Source organism: Myxocyprinus asiaticus, chromosome 38, assembly GCF_019703515.2.
Source record: "Myxocyprinus asiaticus isolate MX2 ecotype Aquarium Trade chromosome 38, UBuf_Myxa_2, whole genome shotgun sequence".
Lineage (NCBI taxonomy): Eukaryota > Metazoa > Chordata > Actinopteri > Cypriniformes > Catostomidae > Myxocyprinus > Myxocyprinus asiaticus.
In genome coordinates this window covers 31,545,939-31,565,304 of record NC_059381.1, presented here as the reverse complement: position 1 = coordinate 31,565,304, position 19,366 = coordinate 31,545,939, and the positions used below count along the sequence as shown (strand labels likewise).

At 41.2% G+C, this 19,366-nt stretch overlaps 1 protein-coding gene across 1 annotated transcript in view; it reads right to left on the bottom strand.

Annotated features, from left to right (window-relative positions):
• Positions 1-1,404: 1,404 nt before the first annotated feature.
• Positions 1,405-19,366, bottom strand: part of LOC127428841 (neuronal vesicle trafficking-associated protein 2-like) — a 76,150-nt gene continuing 58,188 nt past the window's right edge. The window contains exons 4-5 of the mRNA XM_051677479.1: positions 4,901-5,011; positions 1,405-2,534 (exon numbers count right to left, since the gene is read on the bottom strand). Of these exons, the coding sequence (XP_051533439.1) occupies positions 2,343-2,534; positions 4,901-5,011 (303 nt within the window). The 3' untranslated portion in view covers positions 1,405-2,342. The remainder of the gene's footprint in view (positions 2,535-4,900; positions 5,012-19,366) is intronic.

The window sequence follows — 19,366 nt, the reverse complement described above, 5'->3', positions numbered from 1 at the left end:
ACCGATTGTAATATCATACATTTGTATAGACAAAGGAGAGGAAGTTCCCAAAACTCCCAAACATTTGGTATCTCTGAAAAGCCCAGTCATTTTAAGATGTCCCAGAATTTACTACTGTGGCATGTACTTGCTAAGGGAAACTGAAATAACATGAGTCCTATCTAAAAATAAATTGCTGGGTCTCAGGAGGATAATGACCTTTAAAGCATGATGTATCAAATATGATTTTAAAAAATCACATAATAAAAATAAAAAAAAGTTTTTTTTTAAATTTTATATTTTGTCAATTGTTCACATACAGTGAGAATATAGAGGTATACAATTAATGTGGATAGCATAGCTCTGATAATTAGGTGTTGAGAAAAACTGATGAGAAATTCAGTATGTTAATAATGACATTTTTTATTTTTAAATATGGACTTAGGCATCTAAGTCTTTTTTGTAAACAGTGTTAATCTGGTTTATTACGAAATTACTGACAAAAATGTTCATTGGCGAAGATTGTTTTATATTTCGTCAATCATAACTAAGATGAGACGAAAAAGATGCATAATGATGATAATAATAAATTTTAATAAAATAAATACTGTTGCCGAAAATAGGATAAGAAAAAAATAATACTGCAAGATATTAACAGAGCACAAACAGAAGATAATAACCATCTAGAAAAAATATTTATTTATAAAAGAAGAAATATTAAGAAAGAATTTATTCATATAATAATGCAGTACGTTGGGCATTTCGCCGCTTGAGTTACGTCCAGTAAGTGTTGGACACCAGAAAAATAACCCCTTTAAAATGGGTTAATTACCTCCATAAAAACATGGAAAATGAATAACAATCTCTAAAGCAAGAATAATTCAGTATACAGTAACTTACTGTGGACTAACTTACTAAAAAGTAACAAATACATCAGTATATTCATCACTATTATTTCATGAGCTTCAGGATTGTGTTTGTATGTTTGATACAGGATTATATAGGCCTATCTTTTATGTGTTTAATGGACTTAATATTTTAACTTAATATTTATACATTTTTATAAATGTTTGTATATTTGATTAAAGTTTGGTCTGTTACAGTTTGACATGTTTTGTCCTTTTGCACATTATCGTCAACTAAAATATGTTATTTTCATTGACTAAAATTTATAAAAAATATGCCATTTTAGTCAGAGTAAAACTGAAACATTGACTAAATTTATTGGAAATTTTTCTCAAAACCCTAAAACTATTAAAAATTTTTAAAAAAAAATAAAAAAATGTGAAAAATCAACACTGTTTGTGACATTGTTGAGTTCTCTTCTGAAACTCTACAGGAGACAAATAAGAATATTAGGGTCTTTTTTTTATTAGAAAAATCTGAGAAGCAAAGTCTAAAACAGAAGTTTCCATCAGATTCCTCAACAAGAACCAAACGACCCAAAAATTAAACACCTTGTATATCTTTATTGTCTTGAACCGAAAGGATACACTATTAGAAATACTCAAGGCTTTGCTATATCTCAACTAACAACAGCACAACATTTCAAAAATCCTTTTTTTTCTGACAACAAATATAAAAATGGAAAAAAGAGCAGACTTGTGACCGAACATAGCAGAAAAATCAAGCTTTGGCAGACATTTCACCAAATCATCTCAGAGTCCAAGTTTTTGTCCCTGGTTAATTGCAAGCATAGACACCAGCAAAAGCAAGTCACAAAGATCTAGACACTTCTGCTCATCCATTGAGAAACAGTGATGATATTACGTGTCCGACGGAGATAAACACCATGGCTCATAGGTTATTTACAATGAGGTTCAAAGTAGGAACCATATTTTCTGTACATATGCTATATGTTCTTTTGCGGTTCTACTGTTATCCTATATCAGCATTTCATTAATATGTCATAATAGGTTGTACATAAAATTGAATGTAACAAGTACAGTAGGTTTTGTTAAAACATTTAAAACAAGTGAGAGCATGTATTTAAATTTTCTACTATGTTTTAGCACAAAAACTCCCTTTGTTTTTATCATGCCTTTCAAGATTGTATTGTCACCTAACTACATGAGGGCATATGGGTATTCTGCTCTCAGAATGGGTCACTGACACTCACAGACATTGTGGGGATAACGCTTGTCAAGATTGCAGAGTCATGCCTTTGTACAAACAAAATTATATTGTAAAGGGATAGTTCACGCAAAAATGAATACTAAACATACAAAAATGTACAATAAATAATGATAAATAAAAATAAAAACTATGCAGCATAAATTAACCATTGGGGATAAAAGGAACAATGTGGAAATTGTAGGTAATTTCGGTGTGATGTAAGTGATGGCAAGGCGGCATGGATAATCTCATTGGCTGTCTGTGTTGGGAGGTTTGACATCATGTTGGCTGGTGCCAGCGGGGAGCCATGGAGAAACAGAGCGGGAGGTGGTCTGCTTGGCCATGCTGTAGTGGCTGATGACGGTGTAGAAGCGGCCACGAGAGTTGGCGTCCTGGGCAGTGTAATAGGCCTCCAGTGAGGCAGGAATACAGCGCTTGTGCTGTGGGCAGATGGGAAGTGGGAATGTGAAATGTTAGAGTTTCTACTTGTCTATCATCTCCCTTTCAGACAGAATACAGTGAGCTAATCTCATCGACAGAGTGACCCGTCCAACTTAACCAATGGTGTGAGATTGGGGCTGGACTATCTGTATGTACAACCAATAAAAGAATGGGACATTTTCTGGAATCCTGTTTGAAAACAGTGATTATATTTGCAATTTCATTTGTTGATGCTATAGTGGCACAGAAACAAACTTGAGTATTAACATGACATAAGACAATTGGCAATTTTATAAATGCATAATTTGCCAGTCTCAGACATGGAAAAAATTATAGGCCAAATATTTTATTAGCCATATTTCCAAGTGACATACAGTATTTGAACAAAAATACTGTAGAGTTTGATTGGGCACACATCGTTTTTCTGCTCTCCTTTAAAAGTTGCTTATCATATTTATTTTGCTAACATACCTACGCACATTTATATGGTTAGTTGCATTTTATTACTTACATATAGCATTGTTTTTTACCTGTTATCCACAACTCTTTCAGAACAATCCTGCAACCAATTTTGAGTCTACACCAGTTCTAGGAAATGTGATCTCTAGGGATGTCATAATATATCAATATATCTATTATTGATCGGTACGTCATTTTATCTATTTTGAGGCATCAATATATTAAATTAGCTGACACTTAAATAAGAAGCCAAATTTGCGTACTTTCCAATTCACTCAATTAGCTTTCTGTTTAATAGTATGGCGTAATAGCATTGTGAGACCACAAGAGGTTGATATAACATTGACCGAAGCCGGTCATGGGTAAGAAAGGCACCAGAAAAACACACATAGGACGAGCTGATGCGGCGCATCAGAAGGCAGTCCAAAGTTATAAAGGTTTTTGTACTTCAAGAATGAACAAAGTGACGTTGATGAGTTCGCAGGTTAGTATATGAAACTGCACAAACTGAACGATAAGAAAGGGTGACATTTATTATGAAATTTCTCTGTATGTAGCACTGAATTGGTCTCCCATTCAAGCTGTTGAACCACAAAACTACATACTTGTAACTGAAAATACATTGTGTAGGCTATATGAAAGATACATATACACAATATATCATCCAATGATGCTAGAGTAAATAATCTTTGTCCTTTGATAAATGATTTGGGTTGAATTGAATGAAAAACTATGTGAGTTGCGCTCTGTGGCACTGCAGAATTTTGATGTTGAGCGTTGGCATTGTGTGTGTACCTTTTAACAACAAATCAACATTGTCTACAAATCAACATGTTTTTATTTTATTTATTTTTTAATTTTGTGGTATAAGAAACATATTTACTGTATGTGCCAACAGTACAGATACCATAAAATTATTTACACTGAGCCCATTTACATGCACACCAATATGCTGATTATGCTCTAAAATCAGCTAATTTAAAATATCTGACAAGGCAAGAAATATGCGTTTACATGACATTTGATTATGTAATTATGATCTAATTTATATTGGTGTTTTTCCTCCTTTTGTCATATGGGTTGATTTTTAAGTCACTGCAAAAGGGGTGGAAAATGGTGGAAGACGTAGCAGAGAGTAAAATGTTTGGATTTGGTGTGATTTTTTTGACCACTTCGTTATTTTGATTATATTTTCCTTTCGTTTGTGTAATTTGAATTTAAAAATATTTTTGGTTTAATTTGTTAAAAAAAAAAAAATTCAAAATCAAAATCGACTGGTAGAAGTGAAGTGCATTCCGATACAATCACTATTAATACTAGCCATGATTACACAAGTTAGGAGATGAAAATGATTAATAATACTTACATTCTCTACAATTTAACAGAGCATACATCCAAATTCTGATGAGAATAGCATTTTCCATGCATATAAAAGGAGCGTGTGTCACTGTCATAGAAATATGCCTGGCATTCTTCTAGTCCATATTTCTATTCTTCTATTTCATTGCATACAGTCCATTTACACTACCAACTTCTTATGAATGTGCTGTCTTTGTGTAAATCATTGGTGCTTGAGGGAAGGGACTATATAATAGGACGCAGACGCTGGAATAACCAGAGAAGAACCTCAGAATTAAATGGCACATGGACCATCCTTTCAAAACTTCATTAATTCCCATTGACCACTGGCGATGCACATAATGCTTGCGCTCTTAAAATAGGGCCCATAGTGTGTTGTCCCCAGTCTCCCCTACATTTCTTCATATGTAATTAGTTAATTACTGTGAAAAGTATATCTTAGGATTTTGAGATGTTTGTTTTCCAAGACGAACTGCAGGCATTAAATAGAGCTGACATGGCGTGTTAGTTTATTAAAAGAACATAGGTCCTGTGTGCATCCACTTACCTTGTACACAAAGCCATCAGGACAGGTGTGGTCATAGGTGAAGGCTTTGTACACCACCAGGAACACTATGCAAGCCAAAAAGGCCAAGGCCAGTACAATAAGAATGGTGACCTGTATGTGAGAAAAGCACACAGTTCACCAGTTTATTACAACTGAAAAAACAGCCTGCTCTCATAAAATTTACATGACAATGGCAACATTTTTGCTAACCAAGATGATGTGCTTCATTACACATTTGGCTCAGTTTCCCAGTGAAATGTTCATTGGGGGGCGCCAAAAGCAATTGAAATGTTGTCGTAATCAGACAAGGCTTTTAAGGTGAATATTAGATGGATGTTTTAATGAGTAAGACGTACCTCCCTAACCTAAAACTTTAACCTAAACTTAACCATTAGTGTTAAAAATATATATTAAATGAGAGGTAAACAAAACAGACATCCTTACCCTAAGCCAACACCTAAACCTAACTGATAGTGTTTTAAAAGCAAATTTAACATGAAAAGCTCATTTACTGAAGCAAGCACATAATTTTGTGTCGCTTCTATGGCACTTTCGCTTCAATTTAACATTCGTTTCGAGCGTCCTTGCCTGGGCTTCAGGTTCGATCTCCAAGTCCAAAATCTAACACTCTATCAGGTGAGCTAGAGCGGAAGTTAATCACATTGGATTAAGTGTGTAAATGCAGGTGGGTCTGTAATACAAGTATTAAAATGTATCGTTTTTCAAGAGTAAAAGTGTTTCGATATCATAACATAGCAGTGTGAGTAAAAGTGCGAAAAATTTGTGTTTATAAAGTCATAATCAGCTGTTGTAGCCATGATTTGTGTGAAAGTGAATAAAACACAGTTGTTGTAGCATCTCTAGTGTTCATTTCACCAGTAAACTGCAGTGAAATGTAGAAAGTGGCACGTAAAACGTCATGGTTACTGGTGTAACCTCCGTTCCCTGATGGAGGGAACGAGACACTGGTGTCGATGTAGTGACACTAGGGGTCACTCTTGGGAGCCCGAGATACCTCTGGTAATGAAAATTGGCGAGTGGTATTTGCATGCCACTCCCCCGAACATACGGGTATAAAAGGAGCTGGTATGCAACCACTCATTCAGGTTTTACACTGAGGAGCCGATATAAGGTCCGGCCATTTCAGCGAGTAGTTCAGCATTGTGGTAGGAGGGACCAAGGTCTCGTTCCCTCCATCAGGGAACGGAGGTTACACCAGTAACCATGACGTTCCCTATCTGTCACTCACTCGACGTTGGTGTCGATGTAGTGACACTAGGGTCCCTATACAAAACGCCACAAGGCTGAACTGTGTTACGTGAACTGGCGGTGTGTGGTGGGCAGACTTGCTGTGTGCCTCATAGCCAGCACACCAGGTCGACACGTAACCTCCCCCAACACAGTTATGAGTGTCGAACGGCCCTTTTTGGGGACAAGTCGACTACCCAAAGATAGAGACAGGCTTAACCCAGTCGTGGCCTCTTTTGCCCTTCTCTTTTTCCACTCCCTAAAAAAGAAGGGGGATTATCCGACTGGGCCGCCAGGTCTAGTCGGGGGTGTCCCTCCCAAGGGGAGGACACCGCGGAGACCACACCTCGCCCAAAGAGAGGGGGGGATATTTAAGTAGAAGAATATGTCACATGGTCTTTCCAACCATGTGGAGAGCCTTCAAGGTAGATCCTGCCCAATGGGGGAGGAGTTACTACAAACAGGGTCCAGACATGGAGATTCCAGAGGTCTGGGCGCGGGTGCCGGGTGGTGCCCCTTCCCTGAGAAAGAAGGTCCTTCCTCAGGGGAATTTTGCCAGGGGGGAGCTGTCGCGAGGAGCGTGAGGTCCGAGCACCACGTCTGGGTGGGCCAGTAGGGTGCTTACCAGGATGACCTTCTCCTCATTCTCCCTGACCTTGCACAGGGTCTGTGCAAGCAGGCTCACTGGGGGAAAACGCATATTTGCGAATGCCAGGGGGCCAGCTGTGTGCCAGCACATCTATGCCGAGGGATCTTTGTAAAGACGCGAGGAGACAGGGACAGGCCGAAAGGGAGACTTTGTACTGATACGCCTGACCCTCGAACGCGAACCGCAGGAAGGGTCTGTGTCGAGGAAGGATCGTGACATGAAAGTACGCATCCTTCAGGTCTACCGCCGCGAACCAATCTTGATGCCAGACACTCGCTAGAATGGTCCGGACCAGCCCTCGTGACGGATTGGAAGGCGCAAGCCATGCGTCCAAGTTCCGTGCAAGGGGGACCAAAAGGGAAAACATCATCAGATGTACCGGCAGGTGGGGCCTTGCTGCGGGGTGGAGCTCAAGGTGCCACACCACGTCGTGGCCGTGCTGAGTCCGAGGACATCGAAGCACTTACCTGGCTCCTTGTGACCACCCCCGGAACAGCCTGGGACGGGGGAGGAAGAGGCCTGTCCTCGTGACCGGTGGAGACTGTCACATCGGGGGCGGATTTGTGCCACAGCTGGGCGCTCAGGGTGGGAGACCGCCGCAATTAAATGCAAAAGGTAACAAAAAGATGAAGATCTGCTTACCAGCTCCAGAGCAGCGGGTTTCGTTGTCCCTGGGTCGCCCGTCTCAAGGGCACTTTGAAGCCTTTCATGGGTTCTGGGTGGCCGCGAGATGGGTGACGTCTGCTTCCTGCGGTGGGCTCCACGCCAGGGCCGGGCCGAAGGGGCGGGCTGCAGCGGAGCCAGTGCAGTCATGGCAGGGGGATGCCCTTGGCAATGAGTAGATGGGGTGCGGGATCTTGAGCCACGCCGGGGCAGGATATGCCGGCTAGCATCTATCTACTGCTCTACCATCGAGAACTGCTGGGCAAAGTCCTCGACGGTGTCGCCGAATAGGCCCGCCTGGTAAATGGGGGCAGCAAGGAATCGTGTCTTGTCGGCCTCACCCATCTCGACCAGGTTGAGCCAAAAGTGGCGCTCCTGGACCACTAGTGTGGCCATCGTCCGCCCGAGAGACCGCGCTGTGACCTCCGTCACTCGGGGAGCGAGGTCGGTCGCCGAGAGCAGTTCCTGTATCAATCCCGGGGCAGAACTACCCTCGTGCAGTTCCTTTAGCGCCTTGGCGGACTTGCAGGAGAGCCATGGCGTGCAGGGCGGAGGCGGCTTGTCCAGCGGCACCATAGGCCTTGGCCGTCAGAGACGACGTAAACCTACAGGCCTTGGATGGGGGCTTTGGGCACCCGCGCCAGGTGGCGGCGCTCTGCGAGCATAGGTGCACCGCGAGCGCCTTTATCCATCGGGGGATTGCCGAATAACCCTTGGCCGCCCCACCATCGAGGGTAGTGAGAGCGGGGAAGCTGAAAAGATCGGGACCGGGCAGTAAAAAGTGCCTCCCGCAACCTTGTCAGCTCTTCATGCACTTCCGGGAAGAAAGGAACGGGGGCGGGGCGTGGCTTTGAGCGGCGCCGCGAGCCCAGGAACCAATCACCGAGCTGCGAGGGTTCAGGGAAGAGCGGTGAAATCCACTCTAACCGACGCTCGCGGCTGCCCGGGAAAGCATGTCGTCATCTCCGTGTCAGCCTGTGACTGGGCGATCGACCCCGAAGGGAGGAGCCCAGCTGAGGCTTCCGACTGGACGAGCCTGCTCTCCGATGTTGCGCTCGAGAGCTCATCACTTTCGCGGGCTCCGAATAAGAGGCCGAACTCGCCGTGAGACAAGCCGGCGGACTCACCCGGAAGCCCGATCAGGGCAGACGAGCGTGCTGGGGAATGGGAGGTCTGCGGTCTTTCTTACGAAGGTGAGCCGCAACCGCAACGTTGCCATGGACATATTCTCGCAATGAGAACATGACCATCCACGAACGCTGTCTCCGCGTGAGCAGTTCCCAGACACGAAAGACAGCGATCGTGACCGTTAGAAGGCGAGAGATAACGAGCACAACCAGGAATAACACACAATCGGAAAAGCATCTTTAAAAAGACACGTCTTTAAAAAGACGTTCCGTGTGTGCGCTCAAATATATACTCTTTTAGAGGGGAAAAATGCTCTTTCAGAAAATATACTCTCTAGTTTTTCTGCCGAAGCACCCAGGGGCATTCTCTGCAGTGCAGCAGTGCAGAGGAGGGAGCAGCCGCTGAAATGCGCCGTCAGATCCAGCAGAGGTGAATGAACAGTAGCATTCAGCTCAGTGAGCATGACCATTCGGCTCCGAAGAGAAAATCTGAATGAGTGGTTGCATACCAGCTCCTTTTATACCCATATGTTCGGGGGAGTGGCATGCAAATACCACTCGCCAATTTTCATTGGCCTTTTATCAAAGACCAGAGGTGTCTCGGGCTCCCAAGAATGACCCCTAGTGTCACTACATCGACACCAACGTCGAGTGAGTGACAGATAGGGAACTCAGTTTGCAAACATTTTGTAATAGTAACGTTCATTCTTTGAGACTTGGTTGGAAAAAAATCACCTGCTCTTATAAATCTAGAGGTCTTTATCTCTCGGAGACCCAACGTAGCAGAAATGCAACGTTTGTTTACAGCAATTAAAGGTGCATTCAGTATTTTTTTCCTCATTAAGGGACCGTTTACACGATAACGTTTTCAACTAAAAACGGAAAACTTTTATGCGTTTTGGCTGTTCATTTACACGACAACGCCGTTTTGGGGCCTGAAAATGCAAACTTTTGAAAAAGGGTTTCAAAGTGCAAGTTTTTGAAAATGATGCTGTCATGCGCACGCGTATTACGTGTTCAGTCTATAGGCATGCGCGCAAGTACTTCAAAACAATGTGCGAGATATTCAAAACTACAATGGCGGACTACAGGACTGTGTTTGTGCTGCTCAAGATTTTGAGTTTATTGATGCTTCTCCAGCAAAGTGTAGATTTACTGCATCACTACTACGACCAGCGATCGCCATCTTCTTTGTTTGTATCCACCGCTCTGTGTAAGAATGCTTATGTGCGCAGGCGCGTAGTGTTTCTTTACAAAGTGACATCGGCAACTACTGGCCTGGCATGCATAATACAGCCTTTTTAGTCATTTTCGCAGATCCGTGTGAACGGGGAACATTTTGACAACGTTGTCGTCTGTACGCGAAACTTTTCAAAAACACAAAGGAAAAACGTTTCCATTTTTAGTACATCGTTGTCGTGTAAACGTACCCTAAAAAAGTTTTACTCCTAAAGAAATGAATAGTAATTTTGAAACAAATGTATAAAATCATGAGCACTTACATAAGATGAAGTCTCCAGTCATATCAGTAACCACATAAAAGATTATTTGTTCTACATTGAAAGGGTCCGCACATGGGGGCTGCCAAGTTAGGATCACATGACCAGCAAGATACTACTCACTTAATCTCATTTACCGTCCTGTTATTTGACACTTTCACTCATTGATTAAAGTAATCATTGCTGACTGTTAATATTGAATTTCTGTAATAGCATTATTAAATGAAATCTATTGTGTTCGAATGATGCTGCATCCATGCCGCTAGGTGTCAGTGTAAGTCCAAGACGATGTTAAAAAACAATTACTGAGTGCTCCTTTAAACAATGCTAATTTGTTATTAAAATAAAAAGCATACGCATATTAAATGTCACAGCTTGCTAAAGCCCCACAATGTTCAAACATCAAGAAAAATGTGCTTAAAAATCAAGATTTCCCCATAGACTTCACATAAATTCACCCCAAAACAAAATATGCTTATAAATCAACATATTTGTAATCAGTGGCTTCCTAAAAACACGTTCAAGTAGGAGAAAAGGAAAAACATCATCAGTCTCTAAGCTTGGGTCTCTGAGGGTTAAGTTCATGTGATAACAAAACATTATAGTTGTATTTGCAAAAATGTCAGTCCTTACACACTGCATACATACTGTTAGAAAATAAGAAATAAAATTATACATTTAAAGAGGTTTATTTCTCAAGGGATAAAATGCTAATTAAACAAGACAACAACTTAACCTCAAACAATCTTAAAACAACTTATAGGTATTCAGTATTCATAACAAAATTGTTTATCTTTATGTTCACCCAAACATAACTATGGCACTACTTAAAAAACATGAGTTGATTATTAAAAAACAAATTGTCAAGATTATCTAAAATAGATATTCAAGACACATTCTCTGATAAATGTTTATCTGTATCTTGTTTAAGAATGTTTTTACTGGTAAACAAAATGATTAAGAATATGATTTTTTGCAGTATAATAAAGGAATTTTACAATCTCCAGTATGTGTTTAAATGTGGTGCAGAAATAGTTTCTGTTTTCATTTTTCATGTTGGATGCAATAATTAAGATCTTTTACACATACTTGTGAAAGACATAATTTATAATGTCCTCGCGTTAGAGAAATCAAACATTAAATCATCAGTAAATTAATGACATTATGGAACTCTATGCAAAACAGCCCTCCAATTTCCAACTAATTTGTTTTTAAACTGCAAGTGCAAAGACAGTACTGGGACTAAACAGTCCGATGGAGACAATAGTGTGATCGCAACTCAGCTGTCTTTTTCTCCACGCAACGCTAATTTTTTTCACATGACTGTCAACTTCAAGTACACTCACCTCACAGGATGCAATGCATTCTGTCATACATTTGTCTCGATAAAGCGGCTCAAACAAGGAATCTATGTGGTCCTCAGAAATCCGAGGCTTAAAGAAGGCAATTCTGGGCCAGACCAGACTAATTTGTCAGGGACGATTAGTTTGGTGTAAAGGCAGGCCACTTTCTGCAGTGTATTCCCAGAAGCAGCAAATGGATGATTTTGATGACCAACTAATTAGAATTATGCAAATGGTAATGAAAAATTAATGAGAGAAAGCCAGTTGACGTGAATATTTCAGAACTCTTATTTCATATATGGAAAACTGTGTGTTCGGTCAAAGCACTGCTACTATTTCTCTAAATCAATCAAAAACAGCCATCACTTATCACAATTACCATTAACAACTGAATCCACAGCACTACAAACACTGCTCTTGTGACACTGGAGTAACGGATTTATGGAAAAGAAAGGGTGTATAGCTGAACTGGAACTTTGTTACACTTTTGCTCCAAAAGCTAGGGAGAAACATTATGCTGCCTATACTATTACATTCTGGCCAAAACGGAAGGCAGCATCATATGTTCCATTACAAATAAAACAATAAAGCAAAGCATTACAATGAGCTTAGTGAAAAAATCCACCCAGGATGGCAGACAATTCAAGATAAATGTTAAATACTAAATTTACTTATACCACGGGTCTGTTGAATGCTTGATTCTCATTGGTTGACAAATGTTCTACAAATTTTTCAGTAAAAATTTTAATGTCGAATAGTTGTTTGATCTCGTTTAACGCAACATGAGATTGCATTAAACTATTATGATGATGCATGAGAGCAGCATTGCAGTTCGTGCCTGACTGAGATGAGGAAGATTTACACAGCTCACTGTCCTTCAGGTGATGTAGATTGCAAAGTATGAGGGAATTATACAAAAATACCAAATATGTAAATACAGAAGCACTCTCGTTGTGGAATAAGTGGAGCTGGAGCTGTCACTCCGCTGAAGCAAAACTTGCGTGTCGAGCGTCTTTAAAGGAAACACCTTGGCGTTACATCTTTAATGCAGTTATATTTAATGTGTTATAGCTTTATTTAAGTTCAAATAATATGGAAGCAGATCATGTAAATAACTACAAACTCCGAAACTGGCATTTCTCTGTGCGGTCAGCACCTCTTCTATGAGTTGCGCGAAGTGTCCTGACCTAAGGGGGAGAGATTGAAACTGCACCCGGTTGAAGAACCCTCTGTCGCGGAGATGCTCATCCCTCGAGTGCGCACACTTAATGCAGCTAGATTATAACGTGATGGCTCGTGACTTATTAAATCATAATATATGTCACTGTGCATTTCATATCGTTAAGAAAATTGGCAATATGCAGCTTTATTAATAAGAGAGACTCTGTTTTTTTTTTTTTTTTTTTTTGTTAAAGATGGATTGAAGTGAACAGAAAGGTGAGAGAGGGTACTCTTCGCCACATTATACACTGCAACAAAAAAAGTTTTTGATTTGTTTTTGTTTTGGCTTGTTTTCCAGTATAAATATCATTGTCCTCCATATCCATATGAAAAGATTTATGCATCGTGTCAGTACTGGATTAGTAGAATCAGATGACCTTTATCTGTTTTTTTGTTTTTGTTTTTTTTAATCCATTAATCTATTCTCTCAGCACAGATTGAACAAGTGTACAGCTTGATGTCCTTGGCCAAAATTGGTCCCATTTGTATCATGTTGTTAAGGGGGGACTATGCCAAAATGGCTGGGTGCCTTTCATGCTCTGAGAAGCATCTAAATTTGAACCATTTTAGCATTTTAAATCAGCCTATGTCAGATGCCCTGATGTGACATTTTCATAAAGGTATTCTTTTGTGAATTCAGCATGAGCCAGGAAATTTGGCAACAAATCCACCAGTGGTTTCCAGGAGAAAGTCTTGAATTGGATATATTCTGAAGAGCATACTAGCATTCTACTCTTAATATTGCTACTGTATATACATAGTATGTATGCTGTGGACAATATGAACATTTTCTGTAGGCATGAAAAAAACAGGACAACCATTTCAAACATAAAACGGCATTTAGGTGAAAGCCATTGTGGCGGCACATGCTAAAAGCCTACCACATCCCTCATTGGCTTTCTGCAGATTATTTATGCTTGACTGTCTCCACAGACACTAAAATCACTTTTTTCATTTCCAACAAAGAAGGTTATGGAGCGGTAAAAGCCTCATTTTGGCAAATCAAATCCAGACTTAAAAAATCACTTAGACTTTTAGGACAGAGTTGATACAAAATGATATCATTTTGGATCAACGTCAATGTGTTTGTGACATACCAACATCTGTTTTATTTGTTTTTATCCTACCCCCACAAAGTTTATTCATCATAACAATCCCCTGCCAATGAGGAGCCTCGAGGTTGTAGGTTTTATTTTGTTTTGTTTTTTGGGGTCAGAATAATCCATGTTCGGAAAATGTCTTGGTTACTTTCATAACCTCCGTTCCTTGATGGAGGGAACGAGACGTTGTGTCAGTGTAGTGACACTAGGGGTCACTCTTGGGAACCCCAAACACCTCTGATCTTTGAGAAAATGCCAATGGGAATTGGCGAGTGGAATTTGCATGCCACTCCCCCGGACAAATGGGTATAAAAGGAGCTGGCTCGCAACCACTCATTCAGGTTTTGTGCTGAGGAGCCGAGACAAGGTCCCGGCCATTTCAGCGGTAGTTCAGTGTTGTGGCAGGAGGGACACAATGTCTCGTTCTCTCCATCATGGAACGGAGGTTACGAAAGTAACCAAGATGTTCCCTATCTGTCACTCACTCGACGTTGTGTCGATATAGTGACACTAGGGGCCCTACACGAAACGCCACAACTAGCTGAACTGTGTTACGTGGACTGACGGTGTGAGACGGGCAGGCCATTGCGTGCCTCGTAGCCAGCACACCTGGCCATCACGTAACCCCCCCCAACACTCCTATGAGCATCGTACGATCCCTTGCACCTCTGGGACAAGTCGACTGCCCAAAAATGGGGACAGGCTGCCCCAGCCGCGGCCTCTTCTCTTTCTCCCCAAAAAGAAAAATCGTTCAGCTGGGGGCCATATAGCATCCGCGTCGGGGGGTGTCACTCCCAAGGGGAAGACACCGCTGAGACCACATCCTGCCCGAGGGGGAGGAAATTGTGTGGAAATACGTCACATGGTCTTACCGAGTCCTTCCTCAGGGGAATTCGACAGGGGGGGCTGTGTCGAGGAGCGTGAGGTCCGAGAACCAAGTCTGGGTGGGCCAGTAAGGTACTACTAGGATGACCTGCTCCTCGTCCTCCTTGACCTTGCACAGCATCTGTGCAAATAGGCTCACTGGGGGGAATGCATACTTGCGTAGCCCCTGGGGCCAGCTGTGTGCCAGCACATCTGTGCCAAGGGGAGCCTGTGGGAGGTGCAAACCATGCCCCCAAGCTCTGGGCGAGGGGGACCAAGGAGTCGGTCGCTCGGACGTACCGGCGGGTGGGGCCTCGCAACGAGGCAGAGCCGGAGGCAAAATATACTCTTTTATTGCAAGAATATATACTCTTTTAGACTGTCGAAGCGCCCACGGGCATTCTCTGAACTCCACCGGTACGTGAGGGGGAGAAGCTGCTGTAAGGCACTGTAAATCCAACAGCTTTTGTAGAGGTGAATGGATCGGCGCGGGAATTCAACTTACTGAAATACAACCGCTCGGCTCCGAAGAGAAAATCTGAATGAGTGGTATGAGCAAGCTCCTTTTATACACGTATGTCCGGGGGAGTGGCATACAAATTCCACTTGCCAATTCCCATTGGCCTTTTCTCAAACATCAGAGGTGTTTGGGGCTCCCAAGAGTGACCCCTAGTGTCACTACATCGACACAACATCGAGTGAGTGACAGATAGGGAACCATAATTCCTGGGGTGGTTTTATCAAATGGCTCATCTACACTGGAATGCTGGGTGTATTAATGCAGATAACGAAATATCCTAAACTGTCTAAATGTGAGGAATTCACAAAAGTGTAACTTCTAAAACGTAACTAATACTTTAGTTTATTCATTCTATGCTATTATTTCAGGAGCTCGGGTTTTCATTTTCATATTGTTTATTGTTACAAAATAAACATAAATCTTTCATATGTTTTATACAATTTTAAGTACTTTATAATTTGTTTTAAATATTTGAATATTTGGTTAAAGTTTGGTCTGTTACAGTCTGATACATGTTTTTGTTATTTTACACATTATTGTCAACTACAGTAAAATATGTTATTTTTGTCGATTAAAATTGTATGCCAATATAACTGTCAGAGTAAAACTGCCTAAAATTAATGAATATGAATATGAAATATTGACTACATTTAAAAAAACTTTGCCAGAAGACAAAAATTATTACTAAAATAAAAAAACTGTGAAAATTAACACTGTACTGAACAATGTTGTTCCAGTTTTACTTATTTAAATGTGTCAGATCTGTTACATTACAGCTGTATAATTTCCAAATAATATTACAAATTACAAAAAGATTTTTGTCATTTTTGTTTACATTTTTATATTTAAAGTATTAAATTATACATTTATAAATAAATAAATGTAATATATATATATATATATAAATGTGTATATATATATATATATATATATATATATATATATATATATATATATATATATATATATATATAATAAAATTATTTTTTTTTTTTTTTTTGTGTGGGGCCAATGAAAATACAAATCAAATCACTTTTATTGTCACACAACCATATACACAAGTGCAATAGTGGGTGAAAGTCTTGGGTGCAGTTCCGAGCAACATAACAGTCATGACTGTGATATATACCAATTTACAATAAACATCAGATTTACACAACACAATTTACATATCTAATATACACATAATTACACACAACACAATATACAAATAATAATATACAATGTACAGTATACAATACACACAACATAGAATACACATTATACAATAAAAATAGTTGATAAGCCTTCTTCACAGCGGCCTCAGTGTGGACAGACAATGTGAGTTCCTCAGTGATGTGGACACCGAGGAACTTGAAGCTGCTGACTCTCTCCACCGGTGCTCCATTGATGGTGATGGGACTGTGTTCTCTGTCTTTTCTCCTGAAGTCCACTATAAGCTCCTTTGTCTTGCTGACATTGAGGGAGAGGTTGTGCTCCTGACACCAGCGTGTCAGAGCATGCACCTCCTCTCTGTAGGCTGTTTCATCATTGTCAGTGATCAGACCTACCACCATCGTATCATCAGCAAACTTAATGATGGCATTGGAGCTATGTGTTGCCACACAGTCATGTGTGTACAGGGAATACAGGAGTGGGCTGCCCATTCTAACCACCTGGCATCTGCTTGACAGGAAGTCCAGGATCCAGCAGCACATCGAGCTGTTTAAGCCCAGAGCCCGGAGTTTCACATCAAGCTTGGAGGGCACTATGGTGTTGAATGCTGAGCTGTAGTCTACAAACAGCATTCTCACATAAGTGTTCCTTTTTTCCATGTGGGAGAGAGCAGTGTGTAGCGTAGATGCAATGGCATCATCAGTGAAGCGGTTGTTACGATAAGCAAACTGCAATGGGTCCAGTGAGGGAGGCAGCACAGAGCAAAAGTAATCTCTGATTAGTCTCTCAAAGCATTTGCTGATGATGTGGGTCAGAGCAACAGGATGCCAGTCATTTAAGCAAGTGATTTTGGATTGCTTTGGAACAGGCACAATGGTGGATGATTTAAAGCATGTGGAGACCACAGACAAGGAGAGGGAAAGGTTGAAAATACCCGTAAAAACACCAGCCAGTTGGTTCGCGCACACTCTGATGACACATCTCCCCTGCTCCTCCGTGTTCCCAGAATTTAAAGCGGAGGTCCGCGCATCAAGTGCTGCATGAACATCGCTATTTATCCATGGCTTCTGGTTGGGGTAGATCTGTATTGTTTTGGTCGGAACAACATCCTCTACACACTTTCTGATGAAACACATTACGCTATCAGTGTAAACCTCGATGTTGTCATCAGAGGCGGACCGGAACGTCTCCCAGTCCGCGTGATCAAAACAGTCTTGTAGCGTAGAATCTGATTGGTCCGACCAGCACTGGATCGTTCTGAGGGTGGGTGCTTCCTGTTTCAGTTTCTCCTGTAAACGGGCAGAAGCAGAATGGAAGAGTGGTCCGATTTGCCAAATGGTGGGCGGGGGAGAGATTTGTAGCAATCCCGGAAGGGACAGTAGCAATGGTCCAAAACCCGGTCCCCTCGTGTGTTGAAACTGATGTGTTGGTGGTATTTTGGTGCGATTGATTTGAAATTGGCTTTGTTAAAGTCCCCGGTCACAATGAATGCGGCCTCAGGGTGCACGGTTTCCTGCTCACTTATACTCCCATACAATTCCTTGAGTGCCCGGTCTGTGTCGGCTTTTGGCGGGATGTACACAGCAGTGATAATGACCACTGTGAATTCCCTCGGTAGCCAGAATGGTCGACACAGAAGCATGAGAAATTCCAGATCAGAAGAGCAGAAACACTTGATAGAATGTACGTTCCTCTGATCACACCAGGATTTGTTGATCATAAAACATTCACCACCATTCCAGGTCTTTCGCTCTGTCCGCTCAGTGCATGGAGAACCCCGCAGGTTCGATGGCTGAATCTGGAATCTCAGCAGACATCCAAGTTTCCGTAAGGCATATAATGCAGCAGTCCCTCGCCTCTTGTTGGAAAGAGATCTGCACTCTCAGCTCGCAGAGCTTGTTGTCCAGAGACTGAACATTTGCCAGTAGAGTACTGGGTAGCGGGCATCGATTTGCACGACGTCTTACTCTGATGAGAACGCCGGCTCTCTTTCCCCTTTTCCTTCTGCATTTCCGCGGCCGGGCTGCCCAGACAAAGGGCTCCGCTGCCGTGTTTGTAAACAGTGGGTCAGCATTGAGGAATTTGAAGTCCGGTTTATGTTGCGCAATTGCAGAACCAATGTCCAAAAGTGTTTGTCTGTCGTAGACAATAAGGCAGACAACATCCAAGACAAAAAACGTAAGAATTGTAAACAAAATAAACAAAAAAACAGCAAAAAACAGGGTTTCCACTCTTTTCAAGGCACAATTTTCCAGGATATTTTCAGGAAATTTTTTGTGTCCAACGAGTGTAATATTTAAGAAAAAGCACACGAAAAGGTCATGATGCATATTGTTTCTGAGTTCCGTATTCAAAAGTTTAATCAAATGTTAGCATTAAAATGGTGTTTAAACCAATGAATTCATTAAAACCTTAATCAAATTAAATTAGAATTATGTTTTTCAACATAACATTGCATGAAGTGCTTTTCTGCTACAACACTGGAAGTATTTTTATCAAATGAAGCAATGCACAACAGTATATCACAAATGCGAGATGTTGCATTAATACATTACCATTATTTGATTACAGAACCTTACATTACTATACAGTAGTAATATATTGTTGTCTTTTATCCACATTTTACGTGTCCATTTAAATCAAGCTTTTATTTTGCCATTCTGTGTTTTTTGACAGTAGTTTCGCACCTCTGGATAAGGAGTTCGCTACATGGCCCACACAGTTTGATTATTAAACCCCAAAAAGCTGTGATTTCATTAAATAAATATATAGTCTGTATGTGCTGCACACTTTAAAGCGTGTCTGCAAATATGTGTATTTGACACCTATCCCACAACATGATCACACGTGAAGTCAGCATGTTGTTTCCGAGTGCCCGTTCACATTATGCTGACTCACCGACAAACGGCATCTCCCATCAGACATTTTTGCATCGCTCCTGTGGTGCGGCCAGGAGCATGTTGCATCAGCAGCATGAGAGACACGGGTTCGGATCACATGTTAAAACGAGGAAGTAATCGCGTTTGCATATTCAGTGACAAGCGCAAATCGAAGGTTGCATTTTCCCCTCTAACATG